General features: G+C 58.8%; 2 protein-coding genes across 5 annotated transcripts; one reads left to right on the top strand and one right to left on the bottom strand.

Annotated features, from left to right (window-relative positions):
• The first annotated feature begins 4,347 nt into the window (after nucleotides 1–4,347).
• On the top strand, nucleotides 4,348–12,939 carry ANKRD23 (ankyrin repeat domain 23). Its single transcript, XM_004609222.2, has 9 exons — nucleotides 4,348–4,389; nucleotides 6,015–6,161; nucleotides 6,272–6,409; nucleotides 7,090–7,215; nucleotides 7,337–7,435; nucleotides 7,539–7,637; nucleotides 7,724–7,822; nucleotides 7,906–8,004; nucleotides 8,209–12,939. Exons 1-9 carry the CDS (start codon nucleotides 4,363–4,365, stop codon nucleotides 8,302–8,304), a joined length of 930 nt encoding a protein of 309 aa, XP_004609279.2. The 5' UTR covers nucleotides 4,348–4,362; the 3' UTR covers nucleotides 8,305–12,939.
• Nucleotides 11,702–25,992, bottom strand: CNNM3 (cyclin and CBS domain divalent metal cation transport mediator 3). Of its 4 annotated transcripts, XR_008627241.1 has the most exons (10): nucleotides 24,614–25,984; nucleotides 21,208–21,351; nucleotides 19,952–20,101; nucleotides 19,609–19,778; nucleotides 19,319–19,415; nucleotides 18,981–19,114; nucleotides 18,096–18,240; nucleotides 17,372–17,547; nucleotides 14,338–14,420; nucleotides 13,842–13,897 (listed from the first exon to the last, which is right to left on the bottom strand). XR_008627241.1 is itself a non-coding variant. In XM_055120475.1 (9 exons), the coding sequence occupies exons 1-8, from the start codon at nucleotides 25,842–25,844 to the stop codon at nucleotides 14,383–14,385; spliced, it is 2,109 nt and encodes a 702-aa protein (XP_054976450.1). In that variant the 5' UTR covers nucleotides 25,845–25,985; the 3' UTR covers nucleotides 11,702–13,897; nucleotides 14,338–14,382. The 4 variants fall into 4 exon arrangements, 2 of the variants coding, with proteins under 2 accessions (XP_054976450.1, XP_054976449.1); XM_055120475.1 differs by lacking the exon at nucleotides 17,372–17,547 and having other exon boundaries at nucleotides 11,702–13,897; nucleotides 24,614–25,985; XM_055120474.1 differs by lacking the exons at nucleotides 14,338–14,420; nucleotides 17,372–17,547 and having other exon boundaries at nucleotides 11,702–13,897; nucleotides 24,614–25,985.
• Between the last annotated feature and the right edge of the window lie 497 nt (nucleotides 25,993–26,489).

Below are 26,489 nucleotides of genomic sequence, written 5' to 3'. Positions count from 1 at the left end.
CGTGCTCAGGGGACCATATGGGATGCTGGGATTTGAACCCGGGTCGGCCGCGTGCAAGGCAAACGCCCTACCCGCTGTGCTATCTCTCCAGCCCCAAGGACAGCTGTTTTTTAAACTTTGTTGTTTCACTTTTAATTGTTGTGGGGCCCATGCCCGCCTGTGGCGCTGAAGATCGAGAGCAGGGCCTTGCACAGCCACAGCATTTGTCCCACCACTTGGCATTTAATTTCTAAATGTAAATGGGCTCATTCGATTCCTCCACAGCTACCCAGAGAAACATCTGTGCACACAGAGCTGTTTATTTAGAGGCACTTCCAAAGATATGGGTGCCACAGAGAGGAAGTGGGGTGCTCGAGCTCAGACTTGCCTCTCTCGTCAGGGTGAGGCCGCCGTGGGTCGGGGCGGGGGCGGGGGGGGGGGGCGACTGGCATCTGGGATCCCTGTGCCACCGCAGATGGCGTCATCTACAGAGCTCCGACGCCAGGCATGTGACAAGCACAAGTGAAAGAGGTGGCAGCATGTGGGAATGCCTCCAGCGAGCACCAAGGCCAAGAGCAGGTGTGAGCCCAGGTCACCGGCACCCCAGCACGGGGCGGGGGAGAGCAAGGACAAGGGTGCAGAACAGAACGCTCAGTGTTGAGAAGCTGAGAAGCGGCTGTGGTGTCAGCCACTGTGGACAATCCTGAGTCACGGTCTCTACGCGCCTCTTAAAATATGTCTGTGGAGGGAAGAGCAGCTGACCCGAGCACAGGCTGCCTGCAGGAGCCAGGGGTGGGCCCCAGCAGTGCAAGGTCCCATGGGCACTGCCAGGTTTTCAAAAAAAAAAAGTACATACACAGACACACAAGAAATAGGATTTACTAAATACCCTTGGGGTTCCCTGCCCATGGGGCAACATGATTAGCGGGACTTGTGCTATATTTGGATCTTTTACCAGGAATCTGTTGTTGTTATTGAGCCACACCCAAAGATGCTCAGGAATTCGCCTGGCAGCATTTGTGGGACCATATGGGGTGCCAAGGATCCAACCTGGGTGGACTGTATGCAAGGTAGCGTCCATACTGTGTCTCCAGCCCCCATATTTTTTTTTTTTTTCATTTTTGGACCCTACCCAGCAGTGCTCAGCACTTACTCTAACTCCACTCAGGGATCACTCCTGGCGGCATATGGGATGCCGAGGATCAAACCTACGTCAACTGCGTGCAAGGCAAACACTCTACCCACTGTACTATTGCTCTGGCCCTTAGAAGAAATAAATTTTTAAAAACTTATTTGGGGGGCTGGAGTGATAGCATAGCGGGTAGGGCGTTTGCCTTGCACGCAGCCGACCCGGGTTCAAATCCCAGCATCCCATATGGTCCCCTGAGCACCGCCAGGAGTAATTCCTGAGCGCAGAGCCAGGAGTAACCCCTGTGCATCGCCAGGTGTGACCCAAAAACAAAAAAAAAAAAAAAAACTTATTTGGGGGGTAGTTTGGGGCCACACCCTCTGGTACTGGGGTGGGGGGCTACTTCCAGCTTGGTGCTTCAGGGTTGTTCTGAGGGGGCTGCCAGTGCCACTCCAGCACTCCTTGGTGGTGATGTCAAACACCAGCGTGTTTGGGGGCCAGGTGCCAGGGATTATAGTCTACCATTTGTGCCATATCTTTTTTTTTTTTTTGCTTTTTGGGTCACACCTGGCAACGCACAGGGGTTACTCCTGGCTCTGTACTCAGGAATTACCCCTGGCTGTGCTCAGGGGACCATATGGGATGCTGGGATTTGAACCCAGGTCGGCCGCGTGCAAGGCAAACGCCCTACCCGCTGTGCTATCGCTCCAGCCCCTGGGCCATATCTTTGATTCTGAAACTTAATTTTCTGCTGAGAATTTCAGATGAAGCCATTTGGTACAAAGTGTCCTTGTCAAGGCTAAAGAGATAGTGCAGGGTCAAGGCTCTACTTGCCTTCCACGTGGCCAAGCCCAGCTGAAATCCTCGGCACCCCGTAGGGTTCCCCAGCCCTGCCAGGAGTGATCCCTGAGCTCAGAGCCAGGAATAGCCCTGAGCACTGCTGGGTGTGGCCCCAAACACCCTAACTAGCCCCACCTCCAGGCCCTTGGCCGTGGACGTTGAGGAAGCATTTGGGTTCAGAGCTAAAATCTTTTCTGACTGATTTTTGGGTTGTTTCTTGTTCTTGTTTTTGATTTTTGTTTTGGACCACAACTAGCAGTGCTCAGAGTTTACTCCCAGCTCTGTGCTCAGGAATCACCCTTGGCAGGGCTTACAGGATTATAGACGGTGCTTGGAATCAAACCTGGGACAGCTGCATGGAAGACACACACCCTCCCCGCCCTACCCACTGTCCTGTGGCTCCAGCCAAGAAAGACCCTTTTCTGATCTATTTGCTGCTCCCTCCGCATAACCAAAGGTGAAAAATCACCTTTGACAAAAGCACCCTAAGAGTAAGAACTGAATTTCTTCTTTAGTACCCGCTTTTTCAGGGAGGAAGGGGTAGGGGGACACACCCACTGGTACTCAGGGCTTACTCCTGGCTCTGAGCTCAGGGGGGATTACTCCTGGTGGGCTCAGGGGACCTTATGGGATGCTGGGATTGAACCCAGGTCAGCTGTGTGCAAGGCAAACTTCCTACCTGCTATACTGTGGCTCCAACCTCTTTAAAACATTCTTTCTTGGGGGGCTGGAGAGATAGCACAGTGGGTAGGGCGTGTGCCTTGCATGCGGCTGACCTGGGTTCAATTCCCAGCATCCCATATGGTCCCCTGAGCACTACCAGGGGTAAGTGCAGAGCCAGGAGTGACCCCTGTGCATCACCAGGTGTGACCCAAAAAGAAAAAAAAACAAACAAACAGGCAAACAAAAAAACATTCTTTCTTGGGTCAGAGCAGTAGTCCAGTGGGGAAGGTATTTGTCTAGCATAAGACCAACCCGGGTTTGATCCCTGGCATCCCATATGGTCCCCGGAGCACCGCCATCAGTGTAGAGCCAGGAGTAACCCCTGAGATCACCAGGTGTGACCCAAAAAGCCAAAAAAAAAAAAAAAAGAAAACAAAAAAAACCCCAAGATATTCTTTTAGCAAAGGACTCAGCAGCAGTGCTCAGGGAATACCCTGGTCTTTGCTCAGGGGTTGCTCCAAGAGCCACAGTGCTAGAGATGGAACCAGGCCTCCGTGCACAGTCCTCTTGAGCCCCTCAGCCTCGGGACTGAGTTCCTTTAAGTTCTCTGGGTTCCCCAAGTCCTCCTCAAATTAGGAAATACTTATCAAGAAGGGTGTAAGAGTGTGTGTGTGTGTGTGTGTGTGTGTGTGTGTGTGTGTGTGTGTGTGTGTGTGTGTGTGTGTGTGTGTGTGTGTGTGTGTGTTTGGGGCTGTCCTTGGAGTCCTTGGGCTGCCCTTAACCCCGACTTCTTTCAGCAGTCACAGCTCCTGCAGCTCTGACTCCAGGTCTTATTTACCAGCGATCAGGTTTCCGTCAAAGGTCAGGTAAGTGCAGCCTGAGGCTGAAGGACAGGGAGGTCTGACTGTGGCTGGAGAAAGTCACACTGGGACAGGGTTAATGGTCAGCACTCTGCACTTGGCCCAGAGCGGCTCTGTCCCTGCTTCCCTGAGGGACTGCAGCCCTCAAGCCCAGGAACGCTGGTGGCCTGGGGCCAGCACATGACCCGCCAGCCCCAGAGGTGTGAGGTGCTATTGAAAAATGGGCTGGCCTGGGGCCTGGCTGTGTTTGGGGGGTTGGTGTTTAGGTTTCTGGACCCCACCCAGCCATGCTCTGGGTCTGTTAGCAGCTTAGTACTTGGGGGGTCAGTCTCAGGATTCCAGCGCGACAGCCACTGCGTATCTTCTCAGCCCCTGAAGCAGGGGTCCCCGAATCAGCAGAGGACAGGCAGGTGGGGTGGGCAGGCTGGAGACTCGCTGGAGACCGGAGGTCCCTCGTGCAGGCATCACAGGGGCCCCTACCGGGAGTCACCACACACCCCATCCTTGTGGGGCCCTCCTTGGAGTATGGGCCTTTGGCTAAGACCGTTGGGTGGGACTTGGACCATCAGACCGACAGAAATGTGGAGGCCGGGTGTAGGCGAGGGGAAAGGCCTTGCAGCATCAGCACCGGTGGCCCAGCTCCGAACACTGGAATGGCTCAGTGGGTCCAGCCAAGGGCTGGCCCGGGGGCGCAGCTGACTCAGCGTCAAGCAGCCCCGTCTGCCAGCACCAGGCCTCTGTGTCACTTGGATATTTTGGTTGGTGTTACAGAGCCACAGAGTTATCTGACCCAGGCACCAGCCCCCACCCTGCCCCCAGGACAAGGGCTGGTATAAAAGGGCCCAGCAACTCTGCGTCTCAGTGTGGGGTGGGTGCAGGGAAGGGGGGACCATGGACCTCATCAGCATCCAGCACTTGGTAAGGACATGTGGGGGAACAGGGCCGGGAGGCAATTTTCTGGGGACAGATTCCTGCGGAGGCGGAATGGGAAGCATGTGGTCCTGTTCCGGTCTGTCTCTCCCCGGCGAGGCGGGTGGAGAGCAAGGGGGGAGGAGGGCGGGAAAGCTGCCCACCCAGGAACCCCAGGGGACAGTGCCATGCTCTGGTTCTCTAGCAATGGACCAGAAGTGACAGGTGAGGTTGGGGGCATATAGCCGGGAGTCGGGGCTCTGCAGTTCCTAGGAACAGGGTGAGAAAGTGACTTCAGGGGCTGGAGTGATAGCACAGCAGGTAGGGGGTTTGCCTTGCACGTGGCCGACCCGGATTCAATTCCCAGCATCCCATATGGTCCTCCAAGCAGCGCCAGGAGTAATTCCTGAGTGCAGAGCCAGGAGTAACCCCTGAGCCTTGCTGGGTGTGACCCAAAAAGAAAAAAAATGACTTCAGAATGCCCGTTTTAGGGGCTGGAGCAATAGCACAGCGGGTAGGGCGTTTGCCTTGCACTCGGCCGACCCGGGTTCGATTCCCAGCATCCCATATGGTCAATCACCCCTGAGCACCGCCAGGGGTGATTCCTGAGTGCAGAGCCGGGAGTAACCCCTGTGCATCGCCAGGTGTGACCCGAAAAGCGAAAAAAAAAAAAAAAGAATGTCCGTTTTAGCACGGGGCGGTGGGGGTGAGGGCTTCCGGGCGGCGAGTCTGCCCCCACCTGGCCCGCCTCTGCTGGGAGGCAGCTGTGGAGGGGAGGGATCCCTGAATCTGTGGAGAGTTTGCTGGACAAGGGGATCAAGTTGTGCGTGGAGCCCTGGGCTTTGCCACCCTGTCTGTCACCCAGCCTTCTTTCCCCTGACATTTTTGTTCTGGGGATGGAGAGAGTACAGCAGGGAAGGTGCCTGCCTTGCATGAGGCAGAACCCAGTTGGATGCCCAGTGCAGCAGAGGGCCCCCCCACCAAAAAAAAAAAGCCAAAAGATGTGTTCATTCCATAGTGCTCCCAAATTCTGGGGAAGGGAGGAAAGACCAGAGCCTTGTGACTGTCTGTGTGAAAGGGGGATGGGCACTGGGAAGGGGTGTTTCTGCCTGGGCACAAGTCCCCAGTGGCATCTGGGCTCTTAGCATGAGGTCAGGAAGCTAGCTTTAGCCACTTTACTGACCAGGAGCAGAAAGCTGCTTCTGAGCCACGAGAAGCCAGGAATTCCGGGAGGCTTAGCCTCTGTCCCCGGCTGTGACCTGGTTGGAATGTAAGGACACAGCCCATGTCACCTGCTCGGAGCTTGAGTGGCAGCAGCCCAGAGGTATAAATAGAGGCAGCATCATGCCCTTTGGGGAGCCTGGGGGAGCTGCCCGCTGCAGGCGGCCAGCCCGGCTCAGATCCAGAACTCATGTGGGTCGGTTCCGTGGACATGTGTGGCTCTGACCACTCCTTCTAACTCTCAGGTTTTATTTTTCTGAGGAGTGGGGGTTGGGGAGTCAAACCGGGTGGCATTCAGGGATCACTCCCGACAGGGCTGGGGACCGTATGCCGTGCTTAGACATTAAACTGGGCTTGCATGTAAGGCACAGCATCTTCCCCCGTGCTATCTTGCTCGTCCTCCTGTTCCACAGCTAAGTGGAGAAAGAGATGAAAGGAAAGTGTTGGCGCGTGGACATGGCGTTCCTGATCCTGGAGGCCGGCCCAGTGGCTGGGGGCTTGGACCCCAAGAGGCTGATGCCCAGGAGAGACAGAGGCTGGAGGAAGAGAAGAGGAAGAAAGTGAGTGAGGCCGGGGTCTGGCTCGAGGCGCTGCCTGAGCGGGTAGGGCTTGGGGCAGGCAGCCAGCAAGGGTGCCCCTGGCTGACAGGCTCTGCTCTTCTCCTGCCCAGCTGGAGAGATTCCACAGCTCCAGGCTTAACCTGGAGAGTCTGGCAGACTTGGAAAACTTAGTTCAGAGACGAAGAGAAAAGAGACTGAAACTGAAGCGCAGAGGAGTCCCCCCCAGGGCATGGGAGCACCTGGTGGAGGTGAGTGGGGGGGCCACAGGCAGCATGTGAGGGGCGGGGTGCTGGGGGCATGTGGGCCCTGGAAACCTGTGCCCCTCAAGCCACAAGGAACCTGTCTGGTGGCCCTGCCAGGACTGCCGGAGCGTGGGGCTGGAACAGCAGATGTTTCTCCTCTCCCTTCTGGGTGGGGTTGGGTTGGGGGCCACACTCCACGATGCTCAGGGGTTACTCCTGGCTCCTCGCTCAGGAATCACTCTTGGCGGTGCTCTGGGGGGCCATATGGGATGCCAGGGTCAGCCGTGTGGAAGGCAAGCGCCCTCCAGCTACTGTCGCTCTAGACCCATGCATCTCTCCCTTCTGGAGCTGGGCACTGCCGGGGGTCAGGTGCGGCTCCTGCGGGGGTGGCTGCCTTCCCTCTTCTCCGGCCTGGCTGTCCCCTCCCCCGGTGATCTGTGTGGGAGCCTGTGTGCCCTGTTGGGCCCGAGGAGGGCGCCCTTATGGGATCCAGCAGCTCCCTTCCCACAAGGTCCCGCTGCAGGCCTGGAGGCACGGTGAAGGGGACATGTCAGCCCACAGCCATCCACCCCTTCGAGAACTCAGCCGCCTCCTCTGGGGAGCGGGGGATCATTTCTCCAAAGTCCCGGGGAGGCGCTGGGCAGGCAGAGAGGGGCAGTGGTCACCAGGTGCTCATCATCTCCCAGCCGCAGCCCAAGGCCCTGCTGGAGCCTGTGGACCTGGAGAGGTTCCTGAGGGCAGCTGCCGAGAACCAGGAGGCCCCGATCGACAAGTACCTGGCAGATGGCGGGGACCCCAATGCCCATGACAAGGTACCATGCGGGGCGGGGGTGGGGGCAGAGCAAGGCGGGCAGGAGTGGGGGCTCGTGTGTGGCTCTGGCCTCAGCTCCCCGCCCCCCAACGCCCGTGTCTCATTTTTGGCCCCACCCCCAGCTCCACCGCACTGCCCTGCACTGGGCCTGTCTGAAAGGCAACCTGCAGCTCGTGAAGAAGCTGCTGGAGGCAGGAGCCAACGTGGACGCGCGGGACCTGGTGAGCAGTGGGCAAGGCTGGGCCCCCCGGGGGGCAGCAGGGTCCCCTCCGGGGTAGCCTGCCCCGGCCTGAATGCCAGCTCTGTGCTGCCTCGCTCTCGCAGCTGGACAGGACACCCGTGTTCTGGGCATGCCGAGGAGGACACTTAGACATCCTCAAGGAACTGCTGAACCAGGGAGCCCAGATCAACGCCCAGGACAAGGTGAGGGGGGCGGGCAAGGTGGGTGTCGGGCGCAGGGGGGCCAGTGGTGTTGGGGTGCCGACCCTCATCTTCTGCCCCTGCTGCAGATCTGGAGCACCCCCCTGCACGTGGCAGTACGCACGGGGCACTGCGACTGCCTGCAGCACCTCATCGAATGTGGGGCCCGCATCGACGCGCAGGACAAGGTGGGTGCTGGGACTTCCCCAGAGGGCCGCCACCTCCCCGGCGCCCCTGAGGCCGCGGCCATGTGACCTGTGTCTCTCCACAGGAAGGGGACACAGCGCTGCACGAAGCGGTGCGGCACGGCCACTACAAGGCCATCAAGGTGCTGCTGCTGTACGGGGCCAGGCTGGGCATGCAGAATGGGGTGAGAGCAGGGGCTAGGGGGTGAGGGCGGGGTGAGCGCCGGGCTCCGAGGGGGTTGGGAGGGTGTGCGGGGCAGAATGGGGTGAGCACTGGGACTAAGGCATGCGGGGTGGGGCTGGGAGTCTGTGGGCTTAAAGGGGTGGGGTGCCAGGCCTCGGGGGTGGCGCTGGAGAAGCCCACTCAGACTCAGCATCCTTGTCCACAGGCGTCCATGACCCCGGTGCAGCTAGCACGAGACTGGCAGCGGGGTATCCGTGAAGCGCTGCAGGCCCACGTGGGCCACCCGCGGACCCGCTGCTAGCAAGGACGGCGCCCCTGCAAGCTGCCTCACTTCCACTGCCACTCCAGGCCCCACCCAGAGGAGCCCCGGCCCAGCCGCAGCCCCCACACCCCCTCCGCCCCTAGGGTGCCCTGCTGGACAGAAGAGACCGCCCAGGCAGGCAGAGAGGGGTTCCCGGGAGGCTGGACGCCTGGGTGACTGTCCCTGCCAGGGCGGCAGCTAGGAGAGGCTGAGGCAGAGCACTTCGGGAGGAGACAGCCGGGCCCGGCGGGGCCCAGCCAGGGGAGTGCAGTCCAGGCAAGACGGCTGTCCCCGGGAGCTGCGGGCCAGGTCAGACCTGCCCGCCCCCTTGCGTCTTGCACAGCGAACAGCTTCCCCAGGCACCCTGTAGCCGTCCAGGCCACAGGCAGGTTTCTCTGGGCCCTTCTTACCAGCAGCAACCCTGGTAAGCATGGGTGCTGGGCGTCACTCTCAGGGACTCTGGAGTCGGGCCTGGAGCCGGGCTGCTGCTCTGCAGGCGCGCGGTCGTCCCGCGGCACAGACCCAGCTCCGCCCTTGGTTGCCCAGAGGCCTGAGACTGACGGGCTAGACCCCCCCAATAGCACAGAGGAACCTTGGCCTGACGCGGGACCACGGAGGCCGCCCCAGCTGGCCACTGGGGAGCTCCCACTGGGGCCAGAGCGTCTGAGGCTGCCCGTGGCCTGCGGAAGGCACTGATGCCCTGCAGCCGCCCACTTGCTCTCCCCCAGTCCAGGCAGGATGGAGATCCTCAACCCCAGGGGAGCAGGGGCTGGTCAGGCGCCCCACTCCTGCTCCTCTCAAGAGCGCATCCCTCCAGCCTGAGTCTTGGGAAGCCTCTGCTGGCTGTCCCGGCCTGGGCCCTCTCCTCCAGCCCCCCTCCAGGGCCCAGCCCTTCTATCCTAGGCCTCCCTCCGGGTGACTGGGTCCTGCGGGCCAGGGAGCACTGAGTGGCGGGAAGATGAGTGGCAGCCCCAGTCTGCAGCAGCAGCAGCCTGTTTGGGGGCCAGAATGAGACGGTTCTGACTGTGACACTTTTGACAAGGGCTCCAGCCCAGGGGCCAAGCACCTCCCTCCGGGGGACAACCCTGCCCTGCCCTGCCACCAGCACACTCAGGGGCTGGGGCTGGGGCGGCAGGCTCGAGTGAGTCCACGGAGAAGACGACTCCCCATCCAGACAATGGGGACACCTAACGAAAGACAAAGCACCTTTTTATACGCATCAGTACTTTCTGTTCATTAAAACTTTCTGTTCAGCCTCCTTGTCTGTTCTGGACTGGGGTGGAGTCTGTTTGGGTTCCCAGCTCCCAACCCTTACTACAGCCAGACACAAACCTACTGGCCACACGGTCCTGGGCAAGTCACAGAGGTTCAGACAATCTGAATCAGAATCCCTGGGGTATACACCTCCAAATCTCACCCAAAATAAGGAAGTGCAGCAAGACCTCAGTACGAGATAAAATGTACAGAAACTCTTACCTTCTCTCCTCCTTCCCTTCCTGCGCCACATTTAGCTGTGCTAAGGCTGACATCTGGCCTAACTCCTGGCAGGAGTGAGGGATAGTGCTGGGAGACCGTATGTGGTCCTGGGGAACTGAACCCAGGTTGGCCGGGTGCAACACAAGAACCATAACCTCTGTATGTCTGTACTATCACTGCAGCCCACAAAAACTTGTTTCTGTGTCCCAACAGTGTATGAACACCAAAATTAATGCAGTGAATCATTCCAATTTCTTCAAAAAGTGGAGTATTTATTTATAAGTCTAACAAAGCATGCATGTAAGGACTTAAGTGGGAAAAATACAAATTACATTGGGCCCTGAATGACAGAACATCGGGTAGGGTGCTTGCCTTGCATGCAAGTGACCTGGGCTTGATCCCTGGCACCACAGGTTGTTCCCCAAGCCCACCGGGAATGATCCCTGAGCAGAGTTTGAAGCCCTGATCACTGCCAGGTACGGCCCAAATACCAAACCAAAAAAATATAAAACTATAAATCACTGATGAAATACAAGATTTAAATATATATATATATATATATATATATATATATATATATATATATGTAGTGAGAACCTGGGTTAACCCACTGCACCACACAAACATCCAAAAAAAAAATGTGTTCATGGATTGGAAGAGAAAGCATAGTAAGAGATGTCAATTCTCCCCTTATCAAATGTGTTAAAGCTCCTACCAGGGGCTGGAGCAATAGCACAGCGGGTAGGGCGTTTGCCTTGCACGTGGCTGACCCGGGTTCGGTTCCCAGCATCCCATATGGTCCCCTGAGCACCACCAGGGGTAATTCCTGAGTGCAGAGCCAGGAGTGACCCTTGTGCATCGCCGGGTGTGACCAAAAAAGCAAAAAGCTCCTACCAAAATTGCAACAAAATATTTTTGTAGCTATTAGGTCAATAAATGTTAACCTATAATATTCTTGTAAAAGAGTAAAGAGTAGGGGCCAGAGAGCACAGTGGGTAAGGCACTTCCTTGCATGCAGCTGACCTGGGTTCAGTCCCCAGCATCACCACGTGATCCCTGAGCCAGGTGTAAGCCCTGAGCACCACTGGGTGTGGCAAGAAAAAAAAAGTAAATTGAAAGGAATCGCTCTACTCATTTTCAAGACATTATGCAGCAACAGTAACCAAGACAGCCATACTGGGCCACGGAGATGGCACAGGCTGCTTAGCATGCAAGAAGTTGGGGTCCCCACACTGCGTGGTCCCCCTGAGCACCATGCCAGGAACTGCCCAAGCAGCGCTGGGTATCACCAAAACAAGTATTGATGAAGAACACAGGTATGGGGCCCGCAACGACAGCACAGTGGGGAGGACGCTTGTTTTGCATTGTAGCCGCCCCAGGTTCGATCCCCAGCACCCATAAGGCCCCCTAAGCCCCACCAGGAGTAATCCCTGAGCAGAGAATCAAGAGTAAAGTAAGCCCTGAGAACAATCAGGTGTGGCCTAAAGAGCAAACACAAATTATACATATATATAAATTTATATACGTGTTTTTATATAGTTTTTCATATATATTTATATATATGAAAAGAACTCTGAAATCTCAACAGTTAACACGACAATCGGACTAGAAAACGGGCAAAGACATGGACAGTTACTTCACAAAGGAAAATAAAACATTCAGTGAAAATTTAGACACCAGCCATTGTGGAGACAAATGAAAACTACAGCCCAGTGTTGTTACAGACTTACCAGAAATGTCTAAAATAGCAAGGTGCCAAATGTGGGTGAGAATCCAGAGAAACCAGGTCATGCAGACACACTAGGGGAGGGGGACATAAAATCACACATGCACATACTCGGCAAACACACAAATACCACACGGTCTGGCAATATTCCTGAACTCTAATCTCAGAGGAAAAAACCATGTTTACACCAAAACCTACCGAAGGTTCATAGCAGCTTTATTCATACTAGCCAAAAAATCACCCCGACATCCTTCAATGAGACAAGTGAGGACACCCTGCAGTCCTAACTTCACAGGGTCCCCGAGAGCAGGGGACTCCGGAGCATCCACTGAGGGACAGGTGCCAGCCCCACACACAACTTGCTGCCTGACCCTGCCAGACTCTGGCCCAACAGAAGCAGAGATGAAGACCAGGTCAGCAGCGGCAGGGCGTGGAGGGACCCCGGGGTAGCCCAACAGGGGCTGGGCAGTGCCACCTCCGCGGCGAGGGGAGAGATGCACACCTGCTGCAACGCAAGGCCAGGGAGAGGACAGGGCACCAGTGCAGGGTAGCGCGTCCCCTGCAACTGCCTATGAATCTGCGATTACTTCAAGATCAGAAATTAGGTAGAAGTTTTGAAAAAGCAGGAGATCAAGTTGCCACTTCGTATTCTGGTCCAGATTCAGCAACAGAAAAAAGGACATTACTGGGGCAAAAAACTGGCCGTATTAAAAAATAAAAAAGTTAGTAAGCCCGTGATTTTAGTTAATAGTTTTATATGTTAACTTCTTAAATTTTGATAAATTACAATGGTTACGTTAACATTAGAAGCTGGGGGAGGGGCTGGAGCGATAGCACAGCGGGTAGGGCGTTTGCCCTGCACGCAGCCAACCCAGGTTTGATTCCCAGCATCCCATTTGGTCCCCCGAGCACCAACAGGAGTAATTCCTGAGTGCATGAGCCAGAAGTAACCCCTGTGCATCGCCGGGTGTGACCCAAAAAGAAAAAAAAAAAAAGCCGGGGGAAGAGAATATGAAATTCTGCCATGAATCCAAAGGTACTTAGTGAAAACTTCTGCTGCCCTGTTAGAGGCTGCAGGCTGGCACCAGGTACCAGCACCTAAGTCTGCTAGGAGATGCCCAAGTGCAACCACGGTTGCCCTGGAGAGATTTTAAAGTGCCTACCTCCCGCCCAGGATTGCTCTAGTGAGAACCCCTGAAACCCCGTTTCTAAGCCAAGTTTCTGCTGTTCTTTGACTTTCCCTGTCCAGGTTTCCTGGCCCACCCTGCTGCCCAAGCTAGACTCTGATTCCTGGAGTTTTATCAAGCTCACAAAGGAGGGAAAAGGGAAAATACCTCCCGCTTCCTACTTCTCTCAAAATCACAGGCAGGAACAGGAAGCAGAGAGCTTGGCATGTTTTGGATTTGAGAGAAACCTCAATTTCACTTTCCTTCCTTCAAGAAAAGTGGTGCCCACTCCCCCACCCCCCCGCCCCGGGCCACACCAGCCCTTCCTGCCCTCTCGGCTCTTCCCTACACGCCAGCACCTACGTGCTCAGCCAACCCACGGCCTCGCACGCAGCCCCTCCGCAGGGCTGAAGCCTCTCCCCGCTGGCAATCAGGGGCAGAACAACTCCCCCTCCTCGTGTGGCCCCTTAGAGCACACAGGATAACAAATACTGTTAGTGGTGACAGAGCAAGACAGGCAGCATGGAGCAGGTGCTTCAATCCCCTGGGGCCAGTTTTTTGGGGTTGGGGGGGCACGGAGTGCACAGATGGGGTCAGAAGAGAAACTTCCATGGGAAGAAGTAGGGCTGGGGTAGGGTGCAAGGTAACACGCATTCCAAGGTTTGGCACAAAAGTGGGGCTGGGGCATGTGCTACAAAACAGGACAGTTCAGGAAAAACCCAAAGTTGACTGCGGTCAAGGTGACGAACCTGAATCCCCCCAGCCCAAATTGGTGTGCGGGGTTCCCACAGAAAGTGCTGCCAGCAGCAGAAGGGTGGCAAGTGAAAAGCTGAGCAAGCCCAGGGCACGGCCGAGTGTGGGCACAGGCCCTGCACGCACACACGTGTGCCCTCAGCAGGCCTCGGGGCCGCACAGGACACTGCTCCCCGCCCCTTCTGCAAGCTGGCCAGGAGGGCAGTGCCCAGGCTGAGCCCAGCTCCTGCGACAGAGCCCGCTGGGGGCGCCGGGCACATGTGCCTAACACTGAGGACCACCACCCAGGATCCACACCTCCAAGGCCATCTAAAACGTGGCCTGGAGGAGCAGGACGCGCTGGCAGGAAACTGCTGCTCGGTTCTCTCCTCTCTCCGCAGCCTGGGCCTGCAGCCGCCGGCCAGCGCTCACACCCCTGGGTTCCGCCCAGGGCTCTCCTCGGACGGGAGGCCAGGTCTGCTGTGGTTGGACCCTGGAGGAGAGAGGGGAGTCATGGTCAGAGCTGAGGCAGCGAGCTTGTCCCTGCCCCCCCACACACACACACCCGCCAAGCACGCGGATCCCCTTTAGGACAAGAAGGGACAGGGATGGGATAGGGGTCTCGGGACCCCGCGGAGGCAAGGCTGAGCTGAAGACCTCGACAGAAAGCCAGTGTGGAGATGAGGCCACCACCAAGGTGGGGCATGGCGGTTGTGGAGTCTTGATCCACACAGGGAAGCAAGCCCCTGACTCCTCCTCTGGTCTCCCAGAGATGAAAAAGAAAGACACACACACACACACACACACACACAGAGGGAGCAACACCCCAGCAGGGGAGGGGGGAGGAGCAGGCTGCAGTGCTCCACCCAGCAGCTAGAGAGTGGGGGTTCGGGGAAGAAAAGTGAAAGGGAAAGCCAAAGAACAGATAATTACCTCAGGTGTTCTCTTAAAACAAAAAAGTCTAGTCCACAGTCATTATCAACTGCAGTTCCCGAATGTGCCAAAGAGGGAAAGGTCTGGAGAGCAGAGAGGGAGGGAGAGAGGACACAAGCGGCTCAGCACAGCCCACACGCGAGCGTGGACCCAGCACTGCAGCAGACCCCCGAGAACCAAGCTCCAGATGGTCCAGAGAGCAGAGGGCCCTCACCCATTTGGCCCACGGCCGCCTCCCAGACCCCCCACAGCAAGAACAAAGAGTCCCCCCCCTCAACAGCACCCAAGTCTCCTGCTGCCCATCCAACCCCTCCCAGATCACTCCAGCCCCCTCGGAGTGCTGACACCCGCTCTGACAAACACTGGCGCTGGCACATGGATGGGGTCAGTGAACTGGCTCCCGAGGGCCACTGGATGAAGGCCCAGCCAGCTGCTCGAGCACAAAAGCCGGGCAGAGGGGCCACGGGCACAGGGCCAATGCACATGCTGTGCTTAATCCCAGGCATGACCTGGTTCTCTGAGCACAGAGCAAGGAGTAACCCCTGAGCAGAGCAGGAAGTAGCCCCAGTGCACAAGATGTGGACCCAAAACCGAACAAAAAGTCATTTATATATATATATATATATATATGCGCGCCACAGATAAGAGCGCACAATAAAGTCTGTTAACAAGGACCAGAGAGACCCAAAGGCTGAATGTGTGCTATGCACACAGCAGGCCCAGGAACCATTCCCAACATGTGGTCCCCCAAATACAAAACTGGAATGGAAGGAGCGCCTGAGCACTGCCCTACTCTCCCCTGTTCTGCCCCGCCCCCCAAAACCCAAAACTTTATTTTGTAAGGCAGAAGCAGCTGCCTAATTCGGCCAAGGGCAGTTTGTAAATCCCTGCCACAGGTGGTTAAAAATCACTACACCCGGCACCGGAGCGAGAGTACTGAGGGGAAGGCGCTTGCCTATCACAGAGCTGACTCGGGCTCATCCCCGGCATCCCATATGGTCCCCCGAGAAACCCCAGGAGTGATTCCTGAGCACTGCCAGGTGTGGCCCCAAAACTAAAAAGAAAAAACATTTAAAAATAACTATGCCTAAGGCGGAGAGGGTACAGGGGCTAAGCAAGTGCTGGCATGCAGCCAACCCCGGTTCAATCCCCAGCGCCACAGAAGGTGCTGGTGCCACAAAAGACTCCTGCAGAGCCAGAAATAGCCCCTGAGCCCCACCCAATGTGGCCCCAAACAATCACTGCATCTTCCAAGTCTTTTTAGTTTATGGTCACACCTGATTGTGCTCTATTAAGGTCCTAGGATCAAATCCCAGCCGAAAGCAAGACCTTCCCTTCGTCTAGGCAAGTACCTCCCCTCCGGGACCACTCTCCTGCTCCCCAAGCATTTCAGTATAGACACTTCTCTGCCAGGGAATCTAGTGAGTGACCCAAGGAACTCGGCTCTGACCACACTATTTAACTACAGGGCCCTGTGAGGTCTGCAGGGGGCAATGCGGAGTTCTCCTGGGCAGGAATGTGTCTGGTTGCAGACCACCTGAGAAGACACGAGAGCTGCAGGGAGGGGGCAGGCTGCATTGAGGGGGGCAGTGACCCCCCCCCAATGAGGCTAGAGACAGGCTGTCTGGATCCAGGGGGTGCCCCTGCAGACTTGGGAATCTGTGGCGAAAAGGTATGCTCTCCACCCGGCCACAGCCACGAAGAACGCCTCCCTGATGACTGCCTGCAGGTGGTGCAAACAGAAAAGGGCATCGAAAGCGCTGAGCAGGCCTGAGTGATAGTGCCGTGAGGAGGGAACTCTCCTCGCACGCCACTGACCCAGGTTCAACCCCCCCCCCCCCCCCGCATCCTATAGGATATCCAGAGGCCCCCAGGAGTGATCCCTGAGCAGAGCCAAGAGTAAACCCCAAGCTGGGTTTGGTCCAAAAAAAAAAAGAGGGGGCTGGAGCGATAGCACAGCGGGTAGGGCGTTTGCCTTGCACGCGGCCGACCCGGGTTCTAATCCCAGCATCCCATATGGTCCCCTGAGCACCGCCAGGGGTAATTCCTGAGTGAAGAGCCAGGAATAACCCCTGTGCATCGCCAGGTGTGACTCAAAAACCAAAACCAAAACCAAAAACAAACAAAAAAAAAAAACACACAAAAAAAAAAAGAACCAGAAAAAAGCTCTGAGAAGGCGATAAACAATGGAAGGGACACCCATATTCCCAGAATGAAACTGTTTCTGGCTCTCACGTCAGCAGCCTGAGCAGCTGGGGGCTGGGGAGGGGAGGACAGGGGCCACATGAGAAGCCAAACCCAAAAGACTCCTCATGGGGAGCTGGAGCAACAGTACGGCGGGCAGGGAACGTGCCTCGGAGGCAGATGACCTGGGTTTGGTCACCGGCATCCCAGATGCTGCCCAGATTCCTACCAGGAGTGAGCCCTGAACACAACACTGGCAGGTGTTCAGAAACAAAACGACAAACAGCTCCCATCTGGAGAAACCAAACCCAAGTGTTGCCTTCAGGTGGGGTCTGGGTGGGCCCAGTCAGCGTAGACCCCTGCTCTAACGGGAGGCGTGAATAAAGCTACACAATGGCACTGCTGTGGGCAACGCCACAAAAGTAGAGCCCATGTGAGTGTGGTTGCGGGTGCAGGAGGGGCTGTGTGGGTGGCTGTGTGGGTGCAGGAAACCCCTGGATCTGCCGCCCTGGACAGAGCACAGTGTGCCACCAGCCTAGACCCCCCCCTCCAATTCCTCTCTGGGCAGGCAGACCCCACCTCCACAGAGCTGCAGGGAGTGTCCGCAGGTGGATGAGGGGTTGCAGGCCCTTCCCAGGGAGCGAAGCACAAGCGTGCCCTGAGCCCAACCCGGGAGTGGAGTGGACACAGAGAACACACACTGGTCACACCAGGCCCGCCAGGGACCTTGCGGCAGTCCCCACCAGTTCCTCCAAGAATACTGGGACCTGGATTATCTCTGACCCCCAACCCAGAGCTCAAACAAAACAAAGTGCTGGGGGCTGGGGGAGGGGCAGCAAACAGCGCCTACCTGCAAGCTAGGCCCGGAGTTCAATGCTCTGTGCCACCCGCACGCGCCAGGCCCACGTGGTCCCGTAGAGCCACTGTTGGCGAGTGTCCAGTCTCGGGAGCACGGCTACTAACGGGGTGTGCTCCCGACAAGCGCTGCAGCCCCGAGAGCACCACAGCCAAGCGTGAGTGTGAGCTCTGCTCTCCACACAGAGCCAGCAGCAGGAGGGGTGGGGCAGGAGAGAGACAGAGCGCCTTCTTGAAGGATACAGAAGGGCCCGGCGTCCACCACTCCTGCCCAAAGCCCTGTCTCCATGCACAAGGGAAGTCTCTCCCTTCCGTCCTGTTTGGCCACAGGGCCACTCCAGGCAACGCGAAGGGGCTACATCGGGCTTGGTCCTGAAGGTGCTCAGGGAGCCGTGAGGGAGGGGCCTGCAGCGGAAGTCGGGACTCCTCCATGCAAAGCCTGTGCTCCAGCCCTCTGGGCATCTCCCGCAGAATCTTTCTCCCAACACCCCCTTCCCTCTCTCCGGGGAGCCCAGGGTGGGGGCAGCTCCCTGAGCTCTGCCAGGCCCACAGTGTGACGCCACCACACTTCCTCTCTGACCGCGTCACCCTAACAGGCTGATGGGGAGAAGGCGAGAAGGGGAGAGAAGAGAGCAGGGCCAAGTGGATGTCTGCGGGCGCTGGCCAGGGCCATGCAACCCCCCGGGCTGATGCCACTGGTGGGGCCTCTTGGGGCTCACCTGCGGCAGTGGTGGCTGCGGCCTTGTCACCCAGCAGCCGGGCCTGGCTGCCCGGGAGGATCTGCAGTTCCGCGTTCTCGGGCGACGGGGGCAAGTTCTGGGCCCGGGTCGCCAGGAGTGCATTGAGGTACTGGAGCCGTGTGACCTGCAGGGCAGAGAGCAGCAGGAGCAGGCGCTGGGGGCGAGCTCGCCCTGCTCCCACCCACCCACGAGCACCTGACCCCGCCAGGAGAGGGGCAGAGCAGCGCAGAGCAGCTGAGCAGAGCCTAGGCCCATTCCCAGTCAGGGCACAAGGGTCACACCCGTTGGTGCTGGGCCCAGGCGGTGCTCAAGCTGCGTCCGAGACCCAAGCAAACTCTCAGATCTCAAAAGGGCACTGGGGGTCGGAGCAATAGCACAGAGGGTAGGGCACTGGCCCTATACACGGCCGACCCAGGTTCGATTCCCAGCATCCCATATGGTCCCCTGAGCACCGCCAGGAGTAATTCCTGAGTGCAGTGCAGAGCTGAGTGCAGAGCCAGGAGGAACCCCAGGGTGTGACCCAAGAAGAAAAAAGAAAAATCAAAAGGTCACTGGGCAGGGGCTGGAGTGATAGCACAGCGGGTAGGGCGTTGGCCTTGTACACGGCCAACCAGAGTTCGATTCCCAGCATCCCATATGGTCTCCTGAGCACCGCCAGGAGTGATTCTTGAGTGCAGAGCCAGAAGTAACCCCTGTGTATCACCGGGTGTGACCCAAAAAACCATAAAAAAGATTAAAAAAAAAAAAGACAGTGAGCAGACAGGATTGCTGTGCCCCCACCCTCCAGCCACACCTGCTGTGACTGGGACAGTGGGCAGTGGGCGGGAGGGGGCCCAACTGTGGCGGGAGCGGCCCAGACGTCACCTTCACGAGCTGCAGGTCGGAGAGAGCCCGCACAGTGTAGTCAGGGCAGTAGGCGGGCGGCCGGGCAGCGTCAGCGGGCTCGGGTGGCAAGTCCTGGCGGATGGACTGGAGCGAGGCCGTCGGGGACTGGTGAACTACAGGAAGGGGCGGTTGGTGCCAGTGCCAGGACCACCACAACGGGGGCTAAGCAGCCTGCCCCCACCCCGAGAGGGGGGTCTCCCACACAGCCTTCACGGAGCCCCAGGGCAGACGCGCCTCTCTGCAGAGGGGCCTGGCCCTGAGAGGAGGGAGGCGGAGCCCCGGCCCCGGGAGCCGCGGCAAGCCAGCCCCCGGCTTACCCGAGGACGGCGCGGTCAGGGCCGACACTCCATAGTAGGTGAAGGCCCCGTTCTCGAACTTCAGGCCCTCTTTCCCGATCTCCACCTCAACCCTGCCCTGGGAGGTGTGGGGGAAGGGGAGGAAGGAGGGCAGGAGAGACACAGATGTGGACAGATTATCTTTCCTGCCGGAAGAGAGCACAGGGAGAAAGCACCGGCCCCCATTACTCAGGGAGTGGGGTGCTGGGGGGTCCTCTCTTCCCGCCAGCTCCTTCCCGCCTCCCGCACGGGAGAGGCCGGCGCGGGGTCACCTGCAGGATGAGGATGAAGTAGTCCACGGGCCGGCTGCGCTGGTACAGGTAGTGGTGGGCAGCCCGGCGGTCGTGTGCGTCGAACCTCACCTCCTGGTTGACGCTGGGGTGCTTCAGCAGGTGCAGCAGGACCTTCTCCGAGATCCGCAGCGGGCTGAAAACGTCCACCTCTGCCCGCGTGGACACACGTCAGTGTCCATCAGGTCCTGGGGCCCGCCCGGGTGCTCCGTGCGGCCGAGCCAGGCCACGACACACCAGCCGTGCCCGGGGAGACAGGGAGTGCCTGGCGGCTGTCCTGGCGCGCCGGGGAGGGGAGCGAGGACAGGCCCCCCATCGCCCTCACCTCGGGAGAGGAAGCGCTGGGTGGCCAAGAGCAGCTGCGGGGAGATCTTGACTTTACAGTCGTCCTCGGACCCCTTGAAGAGGGAGAACTCCTCCTTCCGCCTCGGAGGGGCGCTCAGGGCAGCAGGCTTCCTCCTCGCTGGCATGTCTCCTGCGGGGGCCGCTAGGCTAGTTGGGCAGCCCCAGCCACACCCCTGCCGCCTGCAGCTCTGGGGTGCCCGGTCTAGCACCCAGGACACACACAGGGGACAGTGGGCCCCGTCCCCACCATGCTGGGGACACAGTTGCTCACCCTCATGGACCCTCAGTCTGGCCACCGAGAGGCCCTCGCACTGTCTGAGTCTGAGGTGCGGACCCAGGGTAACAGGGCCCTGGCAACTGGAAAGCCAGACTGAACACACTGCAGTCCGGACACTCAGGGCCACAGCAGCTCTCTGGTGAACAGAGAGGGGGACCGTGCAAGAATGAGAGCAGGGACAAGGCACCAGCCTTGCGGTGTGGCCCCAGTGCCCTCAGCCCAAGAGTTCGGTGTCTGAGGCACAGCCCTGGGCCCCAGCTTCATCTATTTTAGGATCTTCCCCGCTCCCCTCGCCCCCCAGCAGTGAAAGTGGGGATCAGGGGTAAGGGAGAGAGCTCGAGAGTCTGAGCATGTGCTTCATGGCCTGGCACTGCATGGTCCCCTGGGCACGGCAAGGTATTTAGACCCCAAAAATCAAAACAGAATGGGGAACCAGTACCACGGGTAGGGCACATGCCTTGCACAGGACTGAGCCAGGTTTGACCCCCCCAAATGCCCGTTACCCATGTTCTCCCGAGCCCCTCCAGGAATGATCTCTGGGCACAGCGCTGGGAGAAAGCCCTGAGCACCCTCATGATGAGGCCAGAAGGAAGAAGAAAGAAGGAGAAAGGAGGAGGAAGTGACAGGAGAGGGACAAGAAGGAAGGAAGAGGGAGGAGTTGTTCTCTGAGGAGTTCCTGCGGTGACAGATGAGAAGGCAAGAGTGCCATGGGACAGAGGAGGGGGGTGTGGTGGCCCCCAGGGCCGGAAGCACATACTCAGCCTGTCAGGCTCTCACCCTCACCCCAGACCTGTTACCACTGCGGAGGGAGGGGTCCTTCCAAAACAGATATTGCTGAGTCTCAGTGGACGCCAGGAGGGTGCTAGGTGGGTACTGGGGGCCCTCTGGCCCAGAGCAGTCCTGGCACTCAAAGCAGGTAGCCCTCAGTCCCCAACAGCGCTGCTGCAAGCCTGACTCACGGTAATCTTCAGATTCATCCAGGATCTCCGACTTGATGACCTCTTCAATGACGTCCTCCAGTGTGACCAGGCCCAGTACCTCATAGAAGGGGTCGCCCTCACCCTCATTGTTCACCTTCTGCACGATGGCCAGGTGGGACTTCCCTGGGGGCGGGGGACAGTCAGGTCACACAGCCATCACAGGCTCACTCGCCTTTCTCGCGCCAGTCCTCACAGTGGCCACCCAGCAGGACACTCCAGGATCTGCGAAAGACTCCAGCGGGTGGTGCAGACGAGCCTCGTCACTCTCACATAGAAAAGAGCCGCCAGGAATGTGGCTTCCTCTCTGGTGGCCACTCAGGCCAGGGCAGAGCTGGGATTAGGCCCAGTGTTCCACCTTTTCACACTAGCGGACCACCATCAGCCCAAACACCAGGGGCTGAGAGACACTGTAGTTAAGGGGCAATGACCCTTTCACAGGCTGGGAGCAAGCAGCAGTCCGTGGACCAGAGAATGAAAACCACTGGTCTAGGCAAGCACAGGCGCCCACAGCCTAAAGCAAAGCAGGCTGGCAGAGGCGAGGGCACCAGTTGCAGAAACGCCTTAGAACAGTATCGACGCGGAGGGACTCACAGGGCACAGAGGGAACTGGCCCGTTGGAGCCCATGGTCTGGGGGCCCAAGTGGCCCTCTGTCCTCTCTGCTCTTGGGTGCTTCCGACTAATGAGAGGTGTGGAAGCTAGAGAACAATCTCTTCTTAGAAAGGGTATGGAGCTGAAGCAATAGTACAGTGGGTAGGGTGTTTGCCTTGCATGCGGCCAACCCGGGTTCGATTCCCAGCATCCCACATGGTCGCCTGAGCACCGCCAGGGGTTACTCCTGAGTGCAGAGCCAAGAGTAACCCCTGTGCATCACCGGGTGTGAGGAAGAGAGAGAAGAGAAGAGAAGAGAAGAGAAGAGAAGAGAAGAGAAGAGAAGAGAAGAGAAGAGAAGAGAAGAGAAGAGAAGAGAAGAGAAGAGAAGAGAAGAGAAGAGAAGAGAAGAGAAGAGAGAAGAGAAGAGGAGTATGTGTTCCAGGTGGCGCTGCTGAGGGCACCAGGAGGGGTGTTGGGAGCCTTCCCTCAGCAAAGCCACAGTGCCCAGGAATCCTGCCCTCTGCAACCAGCCCAGGAGGGTACCAGCATGGACCAATTCCTCTTGCACCCTAGTGCCCAGAAAACAGGCAAGGCTTCTCTGCGTCCTGCCTCCCAGAACGAAAGGAGAAAGTAAGATCTGGGGAGTTGACCCAAGGCAAACAAACTAACAAAAAAAAGGAACAATTTAGTCTCATGTCTGGGTGCCATACCAGACTCTATGCTGGGGACACTGCAAGGTGCTGGGGATAGAACCCAGCTCTCTGACACGCAAAGCACATCTTCAACCCACGGGGCTCTCTCTCCAGTCCCTGAAGCAAAACTCTTTAAAGCAGTGGTTTCCAGTCTTATCTGACCTACTGCCCATTTCAGGAAAAAAAAACTCAGTGCTTTCCCCAAAATCAACCTTTACTTGACAAAAAGTATACCCCAACTGCACACGTTGGTTTTTCTTCCATAAAGGGGGCCTCGGAAAATGAGGAGTCCCCTGGCTCACTCCCCGAGAAGAGTAACAGTACTGCAACAGGTGCCACAGAGCCCCTGAAAACCCAGCTGAGTTTCTATTTAGTTATCAGGCTCCAATTTTTACCAATGGGCCACAAGGGAAACATCGTGTGATCGCGCCTGCACAGAGCAGAGCAATGCTGTGGCCCCTGCCGGGCAGGGAGCCAGAACTCAGCTGGCTAAAGAGAAAGCAGAGACTGGGAGCTCAGCCACCTGAACCCTCCTTCCCCTGAACTCTAGCGCTGACCTGCACCCAGGGCTGCAAGAACCCTCTCCTCTCACGACAGGAGGGGGCACTTGTCATTTATGTCAGTGCCTCCTGGGCTACCACAGACCACATCCAGTGGCGCAGACTCACCTGGAGAGCCTTATCCTTTCCTTACCCGAGCACTGCCTCAGGGAACCCAGCCCACTGAGACGCCCTCCTCACCTGCTTTCCACTAACACTCACAGAACACCTTCAAACACCCTCTTGCTCCCCCCTGTCCAGGCTTCTATGCGCCGTTGGCCCCGCCACCATCACAAACTGGGTGGCAGCAGACTGAGGTGGACCCCTCTCCCTGAACCCAGACTGCAAATCCACCATCACAGAGGCCACTAGGAGGCTCCCCTGAGGAAGCTGCCAGGAGCACTGAGAATGTCTAACAATGCAGCCAGAGTTGCCACTCAGGCACCTTACCTTCGGGCCCCCTGGTCTTCCAAGGATTAAGGCCACTGTGCATGTCAGAGCAAGCGCAGGAGTACAGGTGGACTTGCCTCGTGGCCCTGACACTCCAGGGGCTCAGGGACCCTCCTGGCCGGCCTTCCTGGGCTCTGCTCTCTTCTAGGTCTCACATTATACACGCTTTAGCCAAGCCCACCCAGAGACTTGGGGATCTTCCCCTCTGTGCAGAAGTTCGGGGTGCAGCTACAGACAGGGGCACAATCCCTCCCGGGCAGCAGATTCATCAGCACCACTGTCTTGGGATAGTTCGGCGCCGACCTGCGTGCAACCTAAGGTTGCTCAGAGAATCAAGAATGGTGAAGGCAAGAAAGTGGAGTTGACAGGGGTTAAAAAGAAGAAAGAAAAAAGGGGGGCGGGAAAAAGACACCAGAAAAGAGACTAAATCAGCCTCTGTGAAACTGCCTTTGGGGAAATCAAGCAGCCGCTCACGCCCTCCACCACACCTGCAAACCCCATGTCCCAGTCCGAATTCTTCTCTTTGGCATTATCAGGAGGGAAGCCCTACAGCGCCCATCAGAGCCACGCCCTCAGCTCTAGTGACCGTGAACCTGCAATAGTAACCTTGGGCCCACATTAAAGCCTCAAAGACTAACACTACTGTAACCATGCTGCCCAAACGACAGCAATAACAAAGGAAACCAAAAGAGTGGAGAAGAGTCCTGGAAATACCCCAGGCCACGCTTACTTGACATCGAGGCTATCTGCACCCATTACCAGGAGATCCCTCTTGTCTTGCTAGTGTCTATTCAAGATTCTGGACCTGCTACACGCCAAAGGAACAAAACCCGACCAAGACCAGTCATGGAGAGAAGGGGCTAGGCTTGGCCAAGCTGACTGGCCTCCTGAGACAGCGAGGTCCAGCCGGGAAATGGGGCGGGGGTGGGGGGGGGTTGCAGTCCTCATCATTGATCCCTCTGATCCGCAGCCTTTCACTTACATTTCAAAAGATCGCCCACCATTTCAAAAGCCTTCCTTGCACTCTGAATGCCCCTCTCCTCGGGCTGCCACGACCTCCCATTCCCCCGGGGTCACGGGCGTCCCTTCTGCAACTCCCGGCCGGCCGTTACCTCGCTTGAACTCCTCCAGGACGGCGTCCAGCTTGGTGTCGTTGAACACGAAGTGGAGCGGGTGGTTGTAGAAGCGCGTGATGGTGCTGAGGGGCGTGCAATCCTCGGGGTCCACGAAGGCCAGGTCCTTGAGGTAGAGCATGTCCACGATGTTGGAGCGCTCGTCCTCGTACACCGGGATGCGCGTGTGCCCGCTCTGCATAATGCTGGCGAGGACGCCGAAGTCCAGCACGGCGCTGGCGTCCAGCATGAAGCAGTCCTGCAGCGGCGTGAGCACGTCCTCCACGGTGCGGCAGCGCAGCACGCCCTTGCTGAGGTCGCTGTAGGGGTCGCCGCCGCCGCGCGCCAGCTCCAGCACCCGCTCGCGCAGCCGCCCCGGCCGCGCCGCCAGCTCCAGCAGCTGCCCCACCGGCAGCGCCACGGGCAGCGTGAGCAGCACCGCCAGGCGGCTGAGCGCCAGCGCGCGCGGCGCCAGCGCCAGCGTCCACCGCCCGCTCACGGCGGCCGGCACCACCTCGCCCACCAGGAAGGCGAGCCCCGCGCTGCCCAGCACGGCGGGCACGGCGCGCTGGCCCGCGGCGCGGTAGAGCAGCACGGCCAGCGCCGCCTGCGCCAGGCTAGCCAGCAGCAGCAGCGCGCTCAGGGCGCAGCCCGCCCAGCGCCGGCCGGGCTCCAGGCGCCGCGCCGCCGCGCGCTCCGCCTCCGAGCCGTTCTCGCGCAGCACCTGCACCTCGGCGGGCGCCAGCGCCAGCGCGCTCAGCTGCAGGCCCCGCGCCAGCGCCGCCAGCGCCAGCAGCCCCGCCGCCCCCAGGCCCAGCGCCCAGGGCGGCGCCGCCTCCTCGGCGGGCTCCACGCGCGCAGCCAGCAGCGCCCAGTGCGGGCGCTCGGCCGCGACGCGCAGGCGCAGCAACGCGCGCCACTCGCCCGCGGGGGCCGCGACCTCCTCGGGCGCCGCGGCCCGCCCGCCTCCGGGGCAGCCCGCCCCCTCGGGGGCCACCCAGGACCAGGAGCTGTTGGCGAAGCCCGTGCCCCAGAGGCGCAGGCGGAAGGTGGCCGCCGCGGGCGCGTCCGGGCCCCCCGCTGCGCGCGCCCACCCGGTCGCCGCGGCGCCGTCCTCCTCCAGGCAGACGCCCAGCACTCGCGGCCCTGGCGCCGCCTCCCCCGCGGCGTTGCCCCAGCAGAGCGCGGCGAGCCACCAGCCTAGCCGAGCCGCCGCCGCCACCGCCGCCATCGCCTGCTGCCCCCTCTCGGCCTCCCGCGCAGCCTACCCTCCGCTCCCCCGGGCCAATCGGGCCGGGCCCCCGCCGCGCCTCCGCCAATAGGCGGCGGGCGGGGGCGGGCCCCAGGCTCGGACTAGGCTGCGCCGGGGAGTAAACAAGCGGGAGCTCGAGCCCGGGGCGGGCCGTGGGGGGGCGTGGGGCTTAACCCCAGCTGGCTAGGCCTGGGCTCCCAAGGTCGGGTGGCCGGTGCCGGAGGACGCGGCGCCGCTGTCTCCTCGGGCCAGGAGGCCAGGCTCGTGCTCGGGAAAGGCCCTGGCCGCGGTGGAAGTAGGGCAGCGGGCCAGCCTGAAGTTGCGAGGGGGAAGCGGTCGGTATTTGGGGGAAGCGCTGTTCTCCCTGCAGAGCTGGAAGAAGAGCCCGGTGGTGATTGGGCCTGGGAACCCTAAGATTGATTGCAGACGTGTTTGAAACTATGGCCCTCCAGGAACTGGGCTACCTGATATGACCCTAACTGAAGGAACAGGACTTCCTAACGAATTGGTGGAGACAAAAGATAAGTCTCGCTTGCGCTTTTATAGGAACCGCCTTGCCCAGACAATGAGTATCACTGACTGCAGGGAAGAGCTGCAAACTGGATCTCTCTAACAGACTCCCAG

The sequence above is a fragment of the Sorex araneus genome, chromosome X, assembly GCF_027595985.1.
Source record: "Sorex araneus isolate mSorAra2 chromosome X, mSorAra2.pri, whole genome shotgun sequence".
Lineage (NCBI taxonomy): Eukaryota > Metazoa > Chordata > Mammalia > Eulipotyphla > Soricidae > Sorex > Sorex araneus.
Note: the sequence above shows the minus strand (reverse complement) of the source record. Positions and strands in the feature narration are given on the sequence as shown.

Excerpts from the sequence above, each read along its gene's own strand:
- ANKRD23 (XM_004609222.2), top strand. The coding sequence starts at position 4,363 with ATGGACCTCATCAGCATCCAGCACTTG. Across the intron at positions 7,436-7,538 it reads ACGTGGACGCGCGGGACCTG|CTGGACAGGACACCCGTGTT; the intron begins GTGAGCAGTGGG and ends TCGCTCTCGCAG. Across the intron at positions 7,823-7,905 it reads GCATCGACGCGCAGGACAAG|GAAGGGGACACAGCGCTGCA; the intron begins GTGGGTGCTGGG and ends GTCTCTCCACAG.
- CNNM3 (XM_055120474.1), bottom strand. The coding sequence starts at position 25,844 with ATGGCGGCGGTGGCGGCGGCGGCTCGGCTAGGCTGGTGGCTCGCCGCG. Across the intron at positions 19,416-19,608 it reads ACTTCATCCTCATCCTGCAG|GGCAGGGTTGAGGTGGAGAT; the intron begins GTGACCCCGCGC and ends CACACCTCCCAG. Across the intron at positions 13,898-18,095 it reads CGCAGCCACCACTGCCGCAG|GGTCCAACCACAGCAGACCT; the intron begins GTGAGCCCCAAG and ends TCTCTCCTCCAG.